General features: G+C 35.2%; 1 protein-coding gene across 1 annotated transcript in view; it reads left to right on the forward strand.

Moving 5' to 3' along the window:
* LOC125871014 (sister chromatid cohesion protein SCC4) overlaps positions 1–22140 on the forward strand; it is a 52900-nt gene that overhangs the window by 20175 nt on the left and 10585 nt on the right. Inside the window, exons 7-10 of the mRNA XM_049551591.1 lie at positions 116–237; positions 1853–1999; positions 9226–9315; positions 9398–9522. Coding sequence (XP_049407548.1) covers positions 116–237; positions 1853–1999; positions 9226–9315; positions 9398–9522 — 484 coding nt within the window. The remainder of the gene's footprint in view (positions 1–115; positions 238–1852; positions 2000–9225; positions 9316–9397; positions 9523–22140) is intronic.

A 22140-nucleotide genomic window follows, 5' to 3' on the forward strand; every position in this document is an offset into this window, starting at 1 on the left:
TTTATATATGGTCAGTGATTATCTAAATTGTTGGTACATGTGCTTTCTGTAGTGTCATGCTATAGGTATTTTCTTACATTGCTTTAAAACTGTTTCTGCAATGTTCTTGAGCCAGAAGTGGATTTGCAACACTCTGCTATTTGGATTGCCAGTGTCTATTTGATGCTCCTTATGCACTTTCTTGAAAACAAAGTAGCAGTTGATCTTACGCGTTCTGAATTTGTTGAAGCGCAAGAGGTTTGCTTTCTAGCTCTGTCTATTTCTGTTCATTGCCATTCAATATCTTAAAGCTCTATGGATTATTTATTAAAGAATGAAATCTAGTCAGCTTACTAATTTGATAAGGTAAATAATCTAGTTAGCTTACTAAAGCGGCTTACCAGTAAAATCATGGGTTTCTATGGGTGGAGAGGAGTGGCTTTGTCAAGAATGTCGAGGGTTTAAAATGCTACAGTGAGAATTAGAATATAAATGGCTGCTATAGCAACTCTGCTCCTCTACATGTTATCAGTTGCTTGTTCGAAAAACAACAGAAGGAGAAATCCGTCAGTTTTCTATAAGCCGGCTATACCAAATGGTGTTACAGACGAAACACAAAGAACACGGAATTAAGCCCAGCAAATAAGGAAAAAGAAGCAGATATGTTGAGAACTTGATGATTTGATGAATACTAAGGACACCTTTATGAGGTTATGGTGGGATATGTTTAGGTGTTTGGAACTTCTTGGGCAATGTTAAAAACTATGAAGTATTTGATGTTTTGTTGGAGGAACGGGAGAAGGAGGAGAAGACGTAGGGTATGGAATATGGTTCCTCTTGCGATGATGTGGGTTATTTGGAGAGAAATAGGAGAGCTTTTGAGGGGGGTAGATTTGAGTTTTACGCAGCTGACGAGTAGTCTCCTGTCACTTATTTTCTTTTGGTGCACCCATAAAGTTCCTTGTTGTATAGAAAAATGGGTGGAGTTTGTAGATAATTATGTCTTTTTGTATTCTTTACCTTTTGGTATTAACCCTTGTATTATTCCATCTTCCTGTCATAGAAACCCCACCGTTTTTTGGATTTCACAGCTGAATATTAGTTTCTTGAAGGCATATAATGTAGCGTACCACTTCTTGACTAAGTTGGCATTTGGACATGCGATTTGGGATCATGATTTCTAATCCCAAATTCTCAAAAAAACAAGATTTGGGATTCCGAAGTGTGATTTCAAAATTTTTTAAATGTAAAACTTGACCATAAGCTTATATTTTACAAAAAAAGACCATAATTTTAAATTTTGCGGAAAAAGATTCATGGTCAATGTGAAGAGATTGTCCCTACCATGTAGGAGAATTTTATCAAAGAATAACTAATTACTACTATTGCTGATTTATTGGACTAGTGAATCCTCGTAAAATTATGTGTATTTGGAAGTTTATAATAACATATAATCACAAATATCTATTTATAGAAGGAACATGGAGAAATGTGATTTACTAACTGGGCGTCTTAGGAAATTCCGATATGTTTATGAACTATGATTTGCTCTTTTAGTGAGATTACATAAGAGTTGGGGACTTCAAATCAACATGATTTTAAATCACTGATTTCCAATAATGTCCATACGGCTCTTAAGAGTTTTAAGAGCAAGCATTTGTCCGGAAAAATCAACCTGGTTTGGTGAGTGATATGTCCCTTACTTTTGCCAATTCCACTTTGGTATTTTCAGCCGTTGTCAATTTGGCAATCCATGACTCTTTAAGTACAGGAACTCATTATTAATTGTGTTCTCACTCTTTCTTTCTGTTATGTGATACCATGCATTTATTATATGATGGAAAGGTTAATAGAATCTTTTATTTTAATTTAGGCATTGGTGCAGATGAGAAATTGGTATATTCGCTTTCCAACAATTTTACAAGCTTGTGAGTGTGTTATTGAAATGCTTCGAGGACAGTATGCACATTGTGTCGGCTGCTATGATGAGGCAAATTATCATTTCCTTGAAGCTTCAAGGGTATGTGTAAATTTGAATCCTTCTTGAAGAGCCTTCCTTATTTTCGTAAGAGTATAAATCAGCTAGTGCAAATCATCATTTCCTTGAAGCTTCAGTGTAGTTTATTTTAAATATAAAATGCAAAGGAGTTTTCTCACAATTTAGATTGTAACCACTTTCAACCATCAAATCTAATACTCTTTTTTTTTTTTTGAACATTGGTAAAGTTGTATTCTTCAGCATTAAGGACATGCTGGCCACCTTCAAAATTTACATCCCTAAGCGAAATTACAAGCTCCCTATTAATTCTATAATTTGATCTACATCTTCTATGCAGAGTTGTTTACACCAAAAAAGTAAAGATACCAAACAATTCCATTTTACTTTGTGAATGGAATTAGATCTATCTTCAAAACATCTCCCATTTCTTTCCTTCCACACTGACCACCATATGCATGATGGTATTAGCTTCTACCACTTCTTTTGAGTCTTGCTACCCCCCCTTCTGATCCAACATTTAAAAAGATCAGAGGTCTGTTCTGGCATAGTCCAGCTATAGCATATGATGTTGAGAAACAGCTCCCCAGATATGTGCAGTGAATTTGCAATGTAAAAATAGGTGATTGTTTATTTCCCCAGTCAAATTGCATAGGAAACACCTAGGGACTAGTTGCTTTCCTTTCTTCTGCAGTACTTCTTGAGTTAAGCAGGCTCTTTTGATGACTAACCAGGTGAAGCATTTCACTTTGGTGGGGATCAATCCTCTCCAAATACTCTTCCAGTGATGATGGTAGCCTCTAACCCCAACTTGTATGCCCTTCTTGTAAGCACTGTTTACTGTGAATTTGCCATCCTTGTTGTGCTTCCAAATAACTCTATCTGGTGCATTTGTTACTAGATTGGTTCCCCCCAATTTTCCCAGGAAAGAAGCCACTCTATCTACTTCCCAGTCATTCAATAGCCTTCTGAAAGATAGGTCCCAACCTTGAGTTGTCCAGCTTTCACATACTCTGGTTTCAGGATTGTTGCAGATTGAGAAAAGATCTGGGAATGACTCACTTAGAGGAATTTGATCAATCCATCCATCTCTCCAAAACTTGATCTTGTTGCCATTTCCAACCTTGAGAAACACATTTTCTTCCATAGAGTTCCATAAAGCTCTGATTGACCTCCATACTCCCCATCCATAGGGTTCTGACACTATCTCTGTACACCATGGGTTCAATTCCCCATACTTTGCCACTATCACCTCCTTCCATAGGGTTCCTTCCTCACTAGTATATCTCCACAACCACTTCATCAAAAGGCTCTTGTTTTGGATTCTCAAATTTCTAATACCCAGTCCCCCTCTTTCTTTGCTTAGCATCACAGTGTTCCATTTCACTAAATGGTAACCCTTGCCCTCTCCCTCTTTGCCTTTTTTCCAGAGGATGTTTCTTCTCAGTCTGTCCAGCTTTTTGATAACTATTGGAGGAATTGGAAATAACGACATAACATAAGTAGGCAGTGAATCTAAAACAGAGTTTATCAAGATCACTCTACCCCCCAAGGATAGATATTGAGCCTTCCATCTTGATAATTTTTTTTCTGCTTTTTCCAGAATTCCATCCCATATCCCCAAAGCTTTATGTTTGCTCCCTAGTGGCATTCCCAAGTAGGTTGTCGACAATTTCTCTACTTTACATCCTAGAATGCTTGCCAATCCTTGAATCTGAGGCACCTCCTTGACTGCAATCAAGCTGCTTTTCCCCCAATTGACCCTTAGCCCTGATACTGCTTCAAATAAGATCAGAATCAATCTGATGTAGTTCAGCTGTTCGGCTTCTGGCTCACAAAGGATGATAGTATCATCTGTGTATAACAAATGGCTGATCTCCTTTCCATTCCCTATTCTGTCTCCTATTTGGAAACCCTTGATCCACCTGTTCTGTGTAGCTATTCTCATCATACTGTCAAAACCTTCCATTGCTAGAATAAAGAGAAAAGGTGACAGTGGATCACCTTGTCGCAGCCCCCTTTCTGATGCAAAGAAGCCAACAGGTTCACCATTTACTAGTATTGAGAACCTGACTGTTTTAATGCACACTTCTATCCGTTTTAGCCACTTACTGCCAAAGCCCATTTGTCTCAAAACATTCAATAAAAATGCCCAATTTACATGATCATATGCTTTCTGGATGTCTAACTTGCATAACAAACCCGCAACTCCACCTTTCCTCTTTGAATCTATGCACTCGATGGCTATCAATGCAGCGTCCATGATCTGTCTCCCTTTTATGAAAGCCATCTGATTTTTGTTGACCAATTTGCTCACCACCCTCTTAAGTCTTTCTGCCAGTAATTTAGCTATGATTTTGTAGACCCAGACTGATTGGCCTATAATCTTTTAATTCTGAAGCTCCAGCCTTTTTAGGGATTAGAGCAATGAATGTTGCATTGAAACTTTTCTCAAAATTCTGATTGGAGTGGAAATGTGATAGAGTGTTAATTATGTCCTCCTTCAAAACCTTCCAAAAAGTCTCAAAGAAAATCATTGGAAAGCCATCCGGTCCAGGAGCCTTCTCTTTAGCACACATCCTAATACTTTCTAGGATTTCTTCTTCCTCAAAAGGTCTTTGCAACCATAATTGTTCCTCTATCATATTAACATCTTGAATGTTCAGATCAGGCCTCCAGTGTTCAGCTTCCTTGTATAAATTTATGTAGAAATTTTGGACAGCCTCCTTGATCATAGCTGGATCTTTCACAATGTTACCTTCTATATCAAGTTGTTCCATAGTATTGAACTTCTTATGAGAGATGGTGATTCTGTGGAAAAACTTTGTATTCTTGTCTCCATGTTTCAACCATTGTACCCTGGATCTTTGTTTCCATGCTATCTCCTATTTCTTGGCTATCTCTTCAAACTCCATGGCCAGATTTACCTTCTGTAAAATTTCATCATCAGTAAGCATTCTGTGTTCCTGTATTATCTCCCAATTTGCTATCTGACTTAAAATGTCTTCTTTTCTCTGCTTCCAGTTACCTTTGTTTTCTTTGCTCCATTCTTTCATCTTTACCTTTAACAATTTCATTTTCTCAGCTAATATATATCCTGCTCTCCCTTCAATGTTGAAAGAGTCCCACCATTCCTTTACCTTGTCTTTGAATCCCTTACCTCCAACCACCAAGATTCAAATTTAAAATAAGATTTTTTCCATTCCCAACCACCACATGTTAGCATAATAGGATTATGATCAGATGTTATTTTTGGTAAGACATTTTGTTTGATGTGAATGAAGCTTTCCCCCCATTGTGCACAATGAAGAAATCTATCAATTCTTGAAGCACTCATATGATTGTCCCCTCTTCTCCAAGTATAAGATCCTCCAAATAAAGGAGGATCAATCAGCTCCAGCTCCTCAATACAAGAGGAAAAATCTGTCATAGCACCACTAAGTCTGCGGCAGTTTGTTCTCTCTGATGGGTATCTAGTAACATTAAAATCTCCACAAACTATCCATGGTCCTACAAACCTTCCTCTGATGGCTGTCAATTCCTCCCACAACACCTTTCTGATCTCTCTACTACAATCAGCATATACTGCAGTTATGTGCCAACTGAAGTCTTCACTTAACCCTGTGAATTTCCCAGTTAAGCTTTGCCTGCCAATCTCCACCAGTTCCCCCTTCCATACCCTTTTATCCCACAAAATTGCAATCCCCCCACTGCTCCCCATTGCCTCCTTATGAACTTCTCCCATCCATCTATTTTCCCATATGTTCGGTATTAATCCATCAATATTACCCTCCAACTTTGTCTCAACTAATACATAAATATCTGCTTCCCACTGATGTATTAGTTTCCTAGCAGTGTCCCTTTTATCACTCCCATTCAGCCCCCTCACATTCCATGAGATTATTTTTACTCTCATTGATTAGTTAGAGCTAAAACCCTCCGGCGTATGAGCATGTTCCGACCAGTTTTCCGGTGACTTTCTTATTTAATATCGACTCGTCTATTGATTCCATCTTGATCCATTTACTTTATACTAAATTTTGAGAACTTTCCGGTGATCATTGCATTGTGAAGAAGTCTATATGGAGCAACAACCAAATTTTGTTTCTCAGGGGAGGTTTAGCAGCTTTGTATGTCAATTACGTAAGTCACTCTATGGTCTGAAATAGCCCGTTCAAGCTTGGTTTGGGAAGTTCAACACTGTAATTTAATCACTCTATGTTTTATCGACATTATGCATCAAATTCAGTATTTAATGAGAAGACGAAGCACATTGAGATTGACTGACATTATGCATCAAATCTAGTATTTCATGAGAAGACTAAGCATATTGAGATTGACTGTTAATTTTGTGAAGTTGAGTGATCACCTTGCAAATATCTCATTAAGCTCCTTATCGGTCCTCTTATTAATTATATTTGTAACAAGCTAGATACATATGATTTGTATGCATTAGCTTGAAGGGGAGTGTTAGAATAGTAATAGGTATATACAATCCTACTTAGAATAGGAATAAGAATAGTAATAGTAATAGGAATAGTATATAGTGTCCTACTTAGAAAAGGATTGTATTGTAGTGTCCTAGTTGGAAAAGGTGTCTATTGTAGTATCTATAAATAGGGTCTCTCTGGAATAATGTAGAGACAACAATTCAATAATATTCTTTTCCTATATTTCTCACAATATAATGGTTGTAACAATTGTATTTTGATCATAAGAGGTAGTTTATAATATAATTTGAGCAAAATACTGAGCTACCTAATTAAATTGTGAAAATTTTTGTACTGTGAAATGTTTAAAAAAGAATTTTGGGAAAATGTTTGGAATTCTTTTGGGAAAATGCTTGGAATTTTGAGCTACCTCTGTGATGCATGAAAAATATCATTTTGATGAACTCCAAATAAGATGCAAACAACTCGAAAACATAACATGATTTTAAAAATAAGCATACACTATGATTAAGAGAATATTTGATAATCTCTCAAATTAAATTCTTCTTTTTTTATGCAAAAGTTTAATTATTCTATATTATCTTAATCTTTACTTATCCTTTTCTTCCCTTCAACAATCTATCTCTTCTTTATAGAGGAAAACTAGATACAGGAGTTTGTGCTAGCACGGCCCAATAGATGTTATTTTTGTCTCAATTTATGTGACACATAGAATTTAGAGAGTCAAATTAAATTTCAATATTAATTTTAAATAGTTTAAGTTGTTAATTATAGTGATTTATAGTACTTTTTACATAATTTTTAAATAATATACGTTATTCTCTTTATCCCGATTTTTGTGGCACGGATAGAATTTCAAGAGTCAACCAAATTTCTTATGTCTTTTAAATTTTTAAGTTCTTAATTATTGTGATATTTAGTACTTTTTATGCAATTTTCAAATAAAATAGGTTATTTCCTCTTTCCCCAATTTATGTGGCACTAATAGAATATCGAGAGTCAATCAAATTTTTAAAGTCTTTTAAAACTTTTAGTTGTTAATCATTGTAATTTATAGTATTCTTTATGTAATTTTCAAATTATATATATTGTGCTCTTTGTCCTAATTTATGTGGCACAAATAGAATTTTAAGAGTGAACCAAATTTTTTTATGCCTTTTAAATATTTAATTTATTAATTTATCGTGATTTATAGTATTTTCTACGCAATTATCAAATATTTAAAAAACTAAAAATTAAGACAAACAAATTAAAACGGAGAAACCACAAAAAATTACCAAAGCGCCCTTCAATACATCAATTATGTTAACAAATAGTCACATGACAATCAAAAGTTAATGAATCCCATATTTATTTATTTTTTAGAAAAACTACCAATTGCCAGGATGTTTTTGCCTAAACTGGAAATAGTATAAGCACAAATCCTTAGAGCACAACACCAAAGCACAAAAGATCGAAAATGCCAAAATTATCCCTATGTAGACAGACAAACATGTTGACCTCCTGCCTCCTGCCTGCATCACCTAGCTAACTCCCTCTTATAATATAGTAGAATAATTTATTACTTTTATCAATGCAAAAATCTTGAGCATAGACTTAATAGTTTTCTAGTACTTTATTATAGTTTATAGTATAATAATGGATGAAGTTCTTTTAGAAAATCTACTATTATTTTTTATAATTATTATTTTAATATTAAATGCAATTAGTAATTAATTATTTTCTCTTTTAAAATATTTGTAGTGGTATTATAAAAATAATGCTCCCTATTTTTTGATTTGTTTGTCTTACTTTCCTTTTTAGTTTCTTTAAAAGAGAATGCCTCTTTCCTTTGAAGACTCTTTAATTTCAACTTTTCCCATGACATGGCTAAGAACACGAGATTGACATTTTGGTTCATTCAACCTATCTTTAGCTTAAAGCCACAAGATTCAATTTTTAGTTCTTAAATCCCATGCAAAGTCAAAACAAGACAAACAGATTGAAATAGAGGGAGTAATATTATTTGATTTGATAAGACTTAATCAACAAAAGAAAGAAACTAATCCAAACTGATGTGTTTTCTAATTTTGAACGTTATCTCTTCAAATTAATAGCCAACTCTTCATTTTGTAGGAAATTTATTTATTTTTCAAATAATTTCCTAATTCTTTAAAGCATTGTCTTAAGCAATGCCAAGTGACCTATTGCTAGGCTGCCACTTGACTTATATAGATGCCTTTTCTCTCCTTTTAATAATAGATAGATATTTAAGGATGAATCAGATTGACCTCCTATTGATATATATACGCGCAAACTAGAAGGAGAGATGAGAAGAACTTGAAAGTTGATGCTCATTTTTGTAAAAGGGATTGAGGTATAGATCCTGGGTGCAAGTTTCTATATTGTGTTCTTGTTCGTCAGTCTCAAGGAATCCTCTCATCCTTCAGTCTTGCATAGATACTAACCAGTGTTTGTGGAACTAGGAGAAATACCACTATGTAAGTGATCAACAGTGTTGAAATAAAGTTGCCTGCTTCACTTCTGCTGGTTTGTTTTCTCCTTTTTACATTTTTTAGAGGCTTGGTCAGATTCCATTTTTTATACTTTAACTTCTGTGGATAGTTCTGCGTCTGCTTGATACGTCTATTTTTGAAAATGAAATCGTTCATATTTCTCCCAACTTGTCCGCTATAGGTTGGCTTCTAAATTATGTTGCTGCCCGTGTATGCTACTACATCTGTTGGTTAATAATAGTAAGTTTGGGTTTTCTTGCTCTTTCTGTTTTTCCTTGTTATCAGTATATTCTTTTCTGTGCAGCTAAGTGAGAACAAATCAATGCAAGCCATGTGCTTTGTTTATGCAGCAATCTCTTACATCTGCATGGGAGATTCTGAATCCTCAGCAAAGGTTGGCACAGTTCCTTCCATTATGGAGATACTTATCTCTCTCTTTGGAAATCTGTTTGCTGAGCACTTTTGTTCTGCAATAGGCCCTTGATCTGATCGGACCAGTTTTAGGAGTGATGGATTCTTTCACGGGAGTGCGAGAGAAAACGAGTGTCCTCCTTGCTCATGGGTTTCTACTGATGAGGCAGCAAAATCTACAAGAAGCAAGGTAGATCTCTTCAAACAAAAATGTTTATTTTGTGAACTCTTGTTTTTTATTTGGATTTTTGAGTCTAGAGTATTTAATGCGTGAAACAAAGTCGTGTTGTATTTCTCTGCAATATGCTTAAGTATCGTACCTGAAGCTCAGTTGGTGAAATAACATTGCTAACAATGTCTATCATATGCAAGTGGTATGCCAAAAAGTAGATAAAATGCAACATAATATGAATCTCAACAAATGATGTTGATCTTCTATAAACTGAATTTCGGCGGTGCATTACGAAAAAACTAGGAATGAGAATTTATTCTCAAATTTTGTAGTCTTTTATCCCTTCAAAAGATCTTATAAACCACTTGATCTTCCTTTAAGATGAATTTCGGTGGTGCATTAAATGGAAACTCGGAATGGGAGTTTATTCTTCAACTATACGTAGTCCAATCCGTTCAAAAGCTTTCATATTTCCACTTTGCTATTTTACTCATTTAAAATTACCTTACCAATAACAAAGAACGTAAAGATGCTTAGCAAAGTACATTTTATTAGTGTTCCGAGTACTTCTAATTTCCATAAAAGCTCGTGGAAAAATCAAAAAGAAGTTCTCACTCCCAGGCACTAATCCCACAATGCAACTTCTTAAAATCATCTCACTACCCAAAAACCCCACCGGTGGTCCTTCTGACCATGGGAATTCATCTCTTTCTCCTTCTTCCAATTGCCTCCATCACCAGAAAAATACATCACACGCTCTCATGTGCCTCCATCTCCCTCAGATCCGACATCATGCGCCTCACGTGCCGTGGCGTGGGACTCCAATCTCCTCATAGGTTAACAGATTTTCTTTTCCGGCGCTCTCTCTCCTCCGGCTTGGCGTAGGCCATCAATATCTCTTTTCCGATCTGTCTATTTCTGTCCTCCCAGAGCTGTCATGGGAGAGGACACCATCTTTTTCGCTGTAGGCTTCAAGTCTTACAACAGACTAGGGTGGTTTCTAGAGCAGATACATGGTATGTGACTGGGTAGAAAGAGGTCCTAACATGATGACCAGGATGATCATTAGCCAGAAGACTATGGAATGGCTGGTTTACGCTCTCAAAGAAGCTTCAAAAGGACAGGAGAACTCAGTTCGCAGGTGGAAGCTCAAGGATCTTTTTTCAGACTTCTTTTGCTCAAGAAATTTCAACAGATATGGTCGATACATCAGCATCATTAACTTGCAGGGTAGGAGAAGAGCAGCGATCATCATCCTAGAGTGGTCGCTAAATTCTGAATGGATGGACATTGCAGAAAAAATATATCAGTTTTTATCAATGCTAAGGTTCAGAGAACAGTTAATACAACACACAGGGAAACAGAGGAGAGTTTATCATATTATGATACTGTCAGAAGTATTACATGGACTACAAGAAACTTTAATGATGCCAAGATACATCAAAAAGGCAATTTTCTGTTATTACAGATGCCATATCTAAAACCCAGAATGACATACTAGCTAAGAGTACGGTGGGAAGTCTGTCGGAGGAGATCCCGGATATCACATTGTCGGAGATTCGTAGACGGTTGGGAGTACCTGGAGACATCATCATGGCATTAATATATACGACTTCGGGAATAATCAATTTTTATTCGAATTCCCCAATAAAACTGTTGCAGAACATATCGTAAGAGGACAATGGTTCAGGAAAACACACAAGATCAATCTTCAATGGTGGTCGCCGACTTCGAACTCCATCCATGAAAAGCCGGACCAGGTTTGGATCAGGGTAGTGGGTTTACACCTCCAACTTTGGTCCCAGAAAGTCTTCTGTGAGATCGGGAACTTCTGTGGAGGTTTGGATTCGTACTGAAGAAGAGACAGAGCTTCGTAATCACTTGAAATGGGCGAGGCTAAAGGTGAGAGGTGATGGCGATTCTGTCCCTAATTCAGTACAGCTTTGTTCATGAGGGTTTGACTTTCAAAGTTCAGAGTTGGGTGGAGGTGTCTGCGAGGGTGGCCTCCGATGAGAGAACTCTAGTTGTCCCTATTAACCAGAGGTCCAAAGATTTGATTGGGTATAGAGGGGATGAGAGCCTTTTAGGCTTTACAGAGGTTTCTAGACACATGGGTTCCTTGTACGATCCAGCAATTTTGAAATAGCCTGCTGTACCAGCACGTGAGCCTTTGCACCGTTCAGCAACTCCTAAGAAATCCAAACATGTAAAAAGGGACCAAATTGGCCCCAGATCTGCTGGCCCAATTCATTTTAAGTGGGCCTTTCATTGGAAACTCCTTCACTCAGTTAAATGATCCAATCGCTGAACTTGAAGCCATTTCTATTCCTCCGTCAGTTTTAAGGTGCATAAAAACAAAAGGAACAGATCTGGAAGAAAATTCGATGGAGAAGGAAGACGATATGGAAGATAATGTTGATAGAGAAACTGTGGAAGTGTCAGATAAGTACCCAGTTCTTCCTGATTCTCATCGACCTTTGGACAACTATTGGACACAAGAACTTAATTCACAGAGAGGCGAAAAGAACAATTCTTTGACAATAATTGAAGATGCAGTTCCCTTAAACCAACGTAGTCTAGAGGAAGAAGATGATCCAGATTTTGACATGCCAATTTGGATCTATCAGAACATCACAAAATTATCTAACGATTTTGGAGTTGACATTAAGGGTATGGGATGCAAAGAGGAAGCTACGAGACTGTTCAGTAAGATCGATAGTATGAGACAAAATAACACTGACTAGGGGGAGAAGAACTTGAAATTAACTTCAGCAGTTAAAAGTTCAAAAGAACTTAAAGTGCCTAGAATGTGGGATCAATGTCAGAAGTAATGGTACTAGAAGCAGGGGGTTTACACAATACCTAGTGATAAATGTCAGTCAAGATAGTTTCATGGAATGTGAGGGGCCCGAATCAGGCAAATAAGAGGTGTGTAATCAAGAATCTAATCCAAGGGTGGAAGGCTGATGTTTATTGCTTCCAAGAGACCAAGATTGAAGAGGATGTGAGAAACATTGTTAAAGATTACTGGGCAAACAGAGGAGTGGGATTTTGTCAACTTGAAGCTAGTGGCACTAGAGGGGGTATACTAATTCCTTGGGATGAGAAATTTTGGACAGGGGATGTTAGCAATGTGGGAGCATACTCTATATCCTGCAAGTTCATAAAGTAAAAGTCTTAACTTCACCTGGGTATTTACTGGCATCTATGCTCCAAATAGTAAAGAAGAAAGAGAATAAGGTTTGGTGGGAAGTTGGGACAGCTAGAGGTCTGTTCAACGGCCCTTGGGTCGTTTGTGGGGATTTCAACACAGTTAGATTCCCCTTTGAGAAGCAAAATTGTTCAAGAATCACAAAATCTATGACTGACCTCTCTGATTTCATTGAAGATATGAACTTGTTGGACCTTCAATTAGCAGGAGAAAGTTACACATGGAGGAAAGGGGACAAACATGACATTGCAGCTAGGCTAGATAGGTCTAAGTTGCTCGGACTTGGGTGCAGGTGTCCGATACAGGTACGGATCTATAGGTCAGATCCTTCATGATCTAACTTTTAAGATTGGGGGATATGGATCCGGGTGCGGGGTTCGCTTAAATATAATTAAAATATCTAAAAATAGAGTTATAAGACCTAAATTATGAGATATTATGTGGAGAACTTGAGGAGAATCTTGGAAGGAGATTAAAGGAAAAGGGGTGACATAACAATTTCTATATAAAAGACATTCCAATTTCTTCAATTTCACCTTAGCTTTTGTATTGATTACAGAAATCATTAAAAGTTATAACTATCCAGGCTTTCCCCATTGATTTTGGTCAAAGTACCCAAAATCGGTTGACCAAATCGGACACAGATCCCACACCCACACCCATGTCGTGTCGACACGGGTGTGACACCAAAAGTGAAGAGTCCGAGCAACTTAGGATAGGTTTCTAGTGTCTGATGAGTGGAATGAAGGCCTCAAAAATATCAAGCAATCAATCCTTCAAAAGGTCACCTTTGATCACTCACCAAGTCTATTACAATGTGGGAATTGGGATCCTATGAGGTCCTATTTTAAATTCGAAAATTGGTGGCTGCGGATTGAGGGTTTCTTGGATAGAGTCAAGGAATGGTGGACGTCCTTTGACTGTGAAGGAAGAACAGATTTCATCCTAGCCTTTAAGTTGAAAGCACTTAAAATCAAGTTGAGAGAGTGGAGCAAATCAGCACAAGGAAATTTGGCGTTATAGAAACAAAACATAGTTAATCAACTTGTTGAATTTGAGGAAGTCCAGGATGACAGAGCTCTTGGGGAAGAGGAGGTCCACTCAAAAGCTGAACTTCCGTTAGAGTTTGAAAATATAGCTAAATATGAAAAGTTAATTGGCTGAAACAGGGTGACAACAACACCAAGTTCTTCCATAGAACTGCCAATTTGCATAGAAGATACAATAATATTAACGAGCTAAATGTGGGGGGTGAAGTAGTCAGGAATCCAGAAGACATATAGAAGGAAATTATGGTCTTCTATCCACTATTATCAAAGGCGGAAAGCGCAAAAAAGCTCGAAGGTCCGTGGGGGCTTTAAGCGCAAATAAAGCGTGGACTTTAATGAAAAAAGGCGCAAAGGGAGAAAAGAATATATATATATATATATATATATATATATATATATATTTAGTCCAAGACTAATATATTTAATAATTATAAACATGAATGACAAATATTTGGCCAAAGAAATTGAAAAAAGATTATGACAAAGTGAAATATCAATTATTTAGTTTCACTTCTTCATAAGAGGCTCATTGGCAAGGAAACGTTTGTCTTAGAACCTTGATGACGACACTGAAACACACATAAAGCGAGGCGAAGCGCTCAAACACGTTTTGAGCCTCGCTTTATGGCTTAAGCGCGCCTTTGATAACGCTACTTCTATCAGAACTTATATTCTGAAAGATAAACTTGGAGACCTTCAGGTGGGTGCAGGATGGGTCACAAAATTAATGTTGAAGATAATTTCATGCTTCAGAAGGAATTTGAGGACCAAGAGATATGGGACAGTGTCAAGCTTTGTGCTAGAGACAAAGCTCCTGGTCCTGATGGTCTTAAGTTTTACCATGGCCTTCTATACCCATTTTTGAGAGGTTATTGGAAAAGTTGTGATTGGTACAGTCAAGTACTTTCATGAGAGAATGAGTTTTTGAGAAAAGCTTCAACTCTACACAGAGAGGATCAAAATGTTATGCACAAACTGGTGGACCCCCAACAGTTGGTCTTCATAAAAGGGAGATAAATAATGGATGCCATTCTTATGGCTAATGAGTGTGTTGATGCTAGAACTAGAAGTAGTGTCTACATTCAAAAAGCTTATGACCACCTCAATTGGAAGTTCCTGCTGGAGACTCTTTCTAAAAGGGGTTTTGGAGGTAGATGGTTAAGATGGATGAAGTTTTGCATCAAATTCGCAGTTCTAATAAATGGCTCTCCTAGAGGTTTCTTCTCGTCACAGAGAGGTTTAAGACAAGGAGACCCATTATCTCCTTTCCTTTTTATCATCGCTGTCTAGGCAGCTGTATTTTATAGCATGTTTGGTAGCATTTCTCGTGAGAGGTCAGCACCAAGAATTTATCAAGTCTTGATGTTTAGTCCTCTGCCCTGACCCATGTGAAACTAGCCCCTTCCTGGAAAATGAACAAGAACATATTTATCAATGAACTCTGAGAACTCCTCTGTTGCCCTTGACAGTGTTCTGCAACCCATTCTTTCCTCCGGAAACCTGGTACTGTGAAGTCCCTCTTAACACCAACCGAATAGTCTATTCCGCTAATGAAGTAGTGAAACTTAGAAGCTCTATGATAGAATCCGTGATGAAGAAGAGATAAGAAAATAATTTTTACTGGTTAGGTGAAGTGCTAGAATCTTAAACTCTGCATCAACCGGTAATTATGACCGTATGGAGTGGACAAATCTCTAGAGTCAAAGATGATGCGGATAATTTTTCTTCCTTACTAAAATCCGTACCATGGGTAACTGGATCTGCAAGAGAGTCAACCTTCAAGCTTGCATGGTGATCTCTGGCAGTAGGAGCCTTTTCCAGACAAAAAAGGTTTTGACTGGTTTGGATCGGGGTCAGTTATAAAAAGCGAGGAAAAGCGCGCTTAAAGCACAAGGCGAGGCGAAGCGCAACCCCTGCGCTTTTCTTCCCTGAAGCGAGGCGACATTCAAAAAGCGATCGCTTCTACAGTTGAAGCGAGAAGCGCAAGAAAAGAAAAAGCGAGAAAAGGTGCGCTTAATTTGAAAAAGCGCTAATTAGGGTTTTTTTAAAAAAAATTGAAGGTTTTTTTTTCTAATTTCTGAAATCTTCTTTCGTGACTTTAAAATACCTCCTTTCGCGACTTCAAATATTTTCTTTGGACTGCTGCGAGGTTGTGATTGCTGTAAGTTCTCTTCTTATCTTCTTCTCTGCGAGGCTGCGACTGCTGTAAGTTCTCTTCTTCTCTGCGAGGCTGCGACTGTTTTTTTTTTCTTTCTATTTTTGGTTGCTGCTGTGTTTTTTTCTATATTTTTATTGCTTTTTTTTTTTTCAATTTCTGTTGCTGCTCTGTTTTTCAATCTCTATTGCTGCTCTGTTTTTCAATCTCTATTACTGCTCTGTTTATTTTCAATTTCTATTACTGCTTTGTTTTTTTCCAATTCTATTGCTGCTCTATTTTTTTTTTTTTAAATTTCTATACAGTGTGACTGTGATCAGTTATGTGCGTATGCTGGTTGCTGCTCTTAATAGTCTTTATTTTTCTTACTTAGTTTATTTGTTGTTTTGTTACTAAGTTACACTTCTCTTTTGCTTGTAGTAACTAGTAAAGTTGTGACTAGTTTATTTAATATTTTTTATTTTTATACTAAACTAGTTATTAGGTTCCCGCGCCAGCGCGGGCCCAATGTATATTACTTCCTCCGTCTCATTTTATGTGAGGTAGTTTGATTCGCCACGGAGTTTAAAAAAGAAATGAAGACTTTTAAAATTTGTGGTCCAAAATGAATGATATAAATTTGTATGACTGTAAATTATTTCATTAACGGTAAAATAAATATTTTATAATCAAATTGTTACTTAATATAGAAATGTGACATTCTTTTGGGACTGACTAAAAAGGAAAGTAAATAACATAAATTGGGAGTAGTTCTTTGTTTCAATTTATGTGACACCGATGAAATTTGGAGAGTTATATAATTTTTTGTATGTGATTTTGTTCAATATATTTTGAAGTTGTTAATTTATTGTGATTTATAGCACTTCTTATATCATTTTCAAATAATATATATTACTCTTTCTGTTCCATTTTATGTGACGTAGGTACTTTTACGAAACTCAACTAAATTTCTTATATGATTCTTAAATATTTTTAGTTGTTATTTTACTTTAATTTACGTTACTTTTTATGTTATTTTCAAACAAACTTCTTTTGTTTCAATATGGAATTAAAGAGTCAATAAAATTTCTTTTATGATTTTTAATTATGTTTTTTTAATATCTTATATTATTACATTGTGATTTTAAGTACTTTTTATGTAATTTTTAAATCTAGAACAAATTAAAAGAAAAACAAGGAAAAATTTAAATGAAGAAAGTACTAAAATTTTCAAATAATCATATTTCTATATTAAAATGTTAAAAACTTTAAAACTCCACATATATGCAGAAAATCATATACGGAAGACAAAATAATTTTTAAAATATATATTAAAGCTCTTTCTAATAATATCACATATTTATTCTATTTTTCAAATAATATATATTTCTCACTCAATCTCAATTACGCAGTACATATGAAATTTCGAGAGTTAATCAAATTCTTAGTACTATTTTAAACTATATTTTAGTACTATTTATATAATTTTCAAATAATATATGTTACTCACTCTATTATATTATGCAATACATGTGAAATTTCAAGAATTAACCAAAATTTCAATATTTTAAATTGATTTTTAGTACTATTTTTGTAGTAAATAGAGGAAGTTGAAGAAGAAGGGCAAATCGGTCAATTGACTGACTAACCCTAAGCTCCTAAACATTCTCACTTCTAAATGGAAGCACGGGCACAATATCCGTTAAATTGTTAATTATTATGATTTATAATATTTTTTACATTATTTTCAAATAATATATGTTATGTATTTTTAAATACTTTAAGTTGTGATTAATAATATTCTTAACGTAATTTCAAATAATATATGTTACTCCATTTGTCCCAATTTATGTGACACATGTGAAATTTTGAGAGTTAATATGTTTTTCAAATATTGTAAGTTGTTAACTATTGTGGTTTATGGTATTCTTAATGTAATTTTTCAAATAATATATGTTATTCCCTTCGTCTTAATTATACAATTCGCGTAAAATTTTGAGAGTTAATCGAATTTGTAATATTTTAAATTTATTTTTTAGTACTATTTAAAAAGGAAAAAATTAAAATATTACTATATAAGAAGAGTAGTAATTATATAGTAATTTTTCAAATAATATATGTTATTCCCTTCGTCTTAATTATACAATTCGCGTAAAATTTTGAGAGTTAATCGAATTTGTAATATTTTAAATTTATTTTTTAGTACTATTTAAAAAGGAAAAAATTAAAATATTACTATATAAGAAGAGTAGTAATTATATAGTAATTTTTCAAATAATATATGTTATTCCCTTCGTCTTAATTATACAATTCGCGTAAAATTTTGAGAGTTAATCGAATTTGTGATATTTTAAATTTATTTTTTAGTACTATTTAAAAAGGAAAAAATTAAAATATAATGAAAGAGGAGTGTATAAAAGTAGGTGGGCCATATTTGTGATAGGTGGGCCATCTTCAAAAACCAAATGTAAAAGTAGGTGGGCCATCTTGGTGCCACGTGTCGAAAGAAGAGTGAATTTTATTCACTCTTCTTATATTTATATTAATTATATTATATATAGTAATATATATGATATATGATTTAAATAAAATAAAAGTAGGTGGGCCATGGTGCCACGTGTCGAAAGAAGAGTGAATTTTATTCACTCTTCTTATATAGTAATATATTAATTATATTATATATAGTAATATATATGATATATGATTTAAATAAAATATAAGTAGGTGGGCCATGGTGCCACGTGTCGAAAGAAGAGTGAATTTTTATTCACTCTTCTTATATAGTAATATCGCTTTACCTAAAAAAAGCGCGCGCTTCGCTTCTTGCTTATCGCTCCTGTGAAGTGAGCACTCGTCGCTTTTTTCCGCTTCTTGCTTCCCAAAACACTGATCGGAGTTTTAAGGCTTCCATTAGAACTCTAAAATAACAATGCGATGGAAAAAATAGGTGATGAATGTTGGGATTGGTTAGAAACTGTAGAAGAGACAAATAAAAATTCATGTGATAAGGGCTAGAATCAGAGTAAAGGACCAATGGAGGATTCTGACGAAGATGGAGATCATCGACAATGGTTTGATATACTCGCTTCCAGTATGGGTGGTTGCCGATGACTTACAAATCTACGGAGGTGGAGAATAGGGTTGATCGAGGTGAAAGCGACATACAACTTGATGTTACAGAGGTCAGACCTACTACTAAGGAAACCAGAGACATAGATTCAGTAAGAGGAAAAGGTATAGCAACAGAGAAAACCTCGGATATCGAGGTTTACAAGGAAGGGGCAATAGAAAACGTCAAAAGTCATGTGGCTAGTGGAAGTGGGGACACGGATCTTGTTGTACATCTGAATGAAACACAAGCTCAAGGTACACAACTAGGTACTTGGAAAACACAAGCAAATGGCAGCAAAAGCTCCAAATATAGCAAATCAGAGGATTGAGGAGGCTCAGACAAAGGATGCAACTCAAGGAGAAGGTATTCTAACTATTGAGGGGGAGGTTGCTTGTAGCAGCAAAGCAGATTCTTCCTTTCTATAAATTTTTGAAAATCAACTACTCCCTTGCAATGAACTTGTACCATTGAGCATAGAAGAGAATCTTTCAGAAGAGATAATAGAGACAAGGGCTACCATTTGGGTACACCTTTATGTGATCAAACTTGGGCTAGCTTTTGGAGCAGCTATCCGAGGGTGTGATATGGAGGCTTATGCTTCATGCGTGAAACTGTATCAAAAGAGATACTTGGAGAGACATGTAGGGAAGGGAAAATATTAAAACAACAATAACCATAAAAAACCTTTTCTCTTATTAAAAAAAAAAACAACAATAACAACTCAATTCCAAAGAGCTCGGGAATCTGATCTTCGACATGAAGTTCAAGGATGGTGAACCTAGAACCAGTGGGAGGAAATTAACCATCACTCATAAATGAGGATAAAAATTGTGTCTTGGAATGTGGGGGATAAATTAGTATAAAAGAGGGGAAGGGGGTGCGCTCAGGTATAAATCTGATTAATCACTGGGGTGCAGATGTGTATATCTTGGTAGAAACAAAGTTTGGGGGTAATGTAACCAGTATCATACAAAGTATTTGGGATAATAGATGGGCATGATACTATTTACATGATACGTAGTAGTTGATAACATTGGGTTTTCAGAGCTATCAACTCGGGGAGAACCCACCAAACATCTATTGGGATAATGTAAATAGTAACATACATAGTATTCAGGATTTTTTCAGTTGGTCCCTTACAGGTGTGTACTCTCCTCACACTAGGAGGGATAAAGCTGAATGCTGGGAAGTGATTGCTACAATAAAGGGAATGTTGGATGGACCTTGGGTCACATGTGGAGATTTCAACTAAGACTGGGCGTCGGACCAGAACGGAATCACCGGACCGGAATGAATCGGTACCGGACCGAAACGGGATGGGTTGACCGGTACCGGGATGAACCGGACCGGAATTACCGGTACGGATACACGGTTCCGTCCCGTCCCACTATATACCGGGATGGAATCGGAACGGACCGGAATGGAACGGGATGGGATAAACGGAACGACATTTCGAAAAATGATAAAAAAAAATTTAGTTATTTTAGTTTTTTGAAATACAAAAATATTAATGTTTTTTTATTTTTCTAAGTTTAAATTAATAGTTTTGAAATTTATAATGTAGTTTTACTTAAGTTTATTTTAAATTTTTTATTTTTTATTTTTTACTTATTAAGTTTGCAAGTTAAGTTTAATAAAGTTTTTTTTAAAAAAAATGTTTTTGAGCTTAGTTTTAAATATTTGAATCTTTTGAAGTATGCAAGTTAAGTTATTACTTATTAATATGTTATAACTTATAAGTTATATTTATAACTTATAATTTAAATAACTTAAGTTTGTAATTTTAAAAAATTAAATAAAAATAAGGATAAAACAATGACACAAAGTCACAAATTAAAAAATATCAATCCAATATTTCAATTTATTTAAATTTGTATTACAAATTACAATTTACAACTATTAGTAGAGTGCATAGTTTACGCAGCCACCTTCTAGGAAGGGTTCTGTTTCAACTAAGCCTCAAATGTAATACTAATAGTTGTATAGTCCCGTAAATCCTTTCTCTAACTCAGCTATAGATTGACCGTAATCAATTACTGGTCTTGGTAAAGCTCGTTGACGATCTTGAAGTTCCATGCCATCGTCACTACCACATCCAATGGCTGAATCTATGAAAAGTTCAAATTGACTATCCAACTTTGGAAGTCCTTGATTTCTCCGCTCAGCATTTATCCAATCTCTAAACAACACCGATATCTCCAAACTGTCTTCTGCTAACGAATATCTGTGGTCTCCAATTTGAAATCTTGCCGCGCTGAAAGCTGCCTCTGAAGCAACTGATGATCCTTGAATTGCAAGCACGTCCTTCACCATCCTACTAAGTTTTGGAAATTGAGTTCCACGAGCCCTCCACCAGTTCAATAATTGTGGTATACCTTCATCGTTTGTAATATTATCTGAACCCAATATCTAAATTTTGATAAATGCATTCAACTAAAACTTTTGCACCATATTCTTTATATTCGGGGTTGAAAAGAATTGCAGTTAAATAAATTTGAGGGATAAGAAAAAAATATTTCTTAAATTTTGTAATCATAACGTCAATAGCAATGGTAAATAATTCATTTGTTTTATATTCAGCAAAGATATATGAAATCTCACATATATGTATTAAAATTTCCGAAATAGTAGGATAATACATTCCAGAAAAAATTTTAGTAGCATCATAAAACGATTTCAAAAATATTCTAAGTTCATTTACTTCATCCCAATCACTATCATTAAGTTTAACTTCAGGAAAAGCATTATGACTATTAAATTGCATAGTAATAGGCTCTTTATATGTATAAGCAACTTCAAGCATTTCATAAAAGGAATTCCATCTAGTTTTTACATGCTTCGGAACTTTTCTAAACGGAAGTTTACATGCATTACAAAGCTCTTTAAATTGATTAATTCTACTACTACTATTCATATGAAAAATATAAAAACAAGCATTATCAACTTTATCACAACTATTTTCAAATAATTTCACACCGTCACTAACAACCAAATTTAATATATGCGCAGCACATCTAACATGAAAAGCATATTTACTAATAGGACAAAGTCTAGGTTCTAGCATATTAATAGCATTTAAATTAGCAGAAGCATTATCTAAAGTAATACTAATGACTTTATCACAAAGACC

This window comes from Solanum stenotomum, chromosome 7 (assembly GCF_019186545.1).
Source record: "Solanum stenotomum isolate F172 chromosome 7, ASM1918654v1, whole genome shotgun sequence".
NCBI classification, from domain to species: Eukaryota; Viridiplantae; Streptophyta; class Magnoliopsida; order Solanales; family Solanaceae; genus Solanum; species Solanum stenotomum.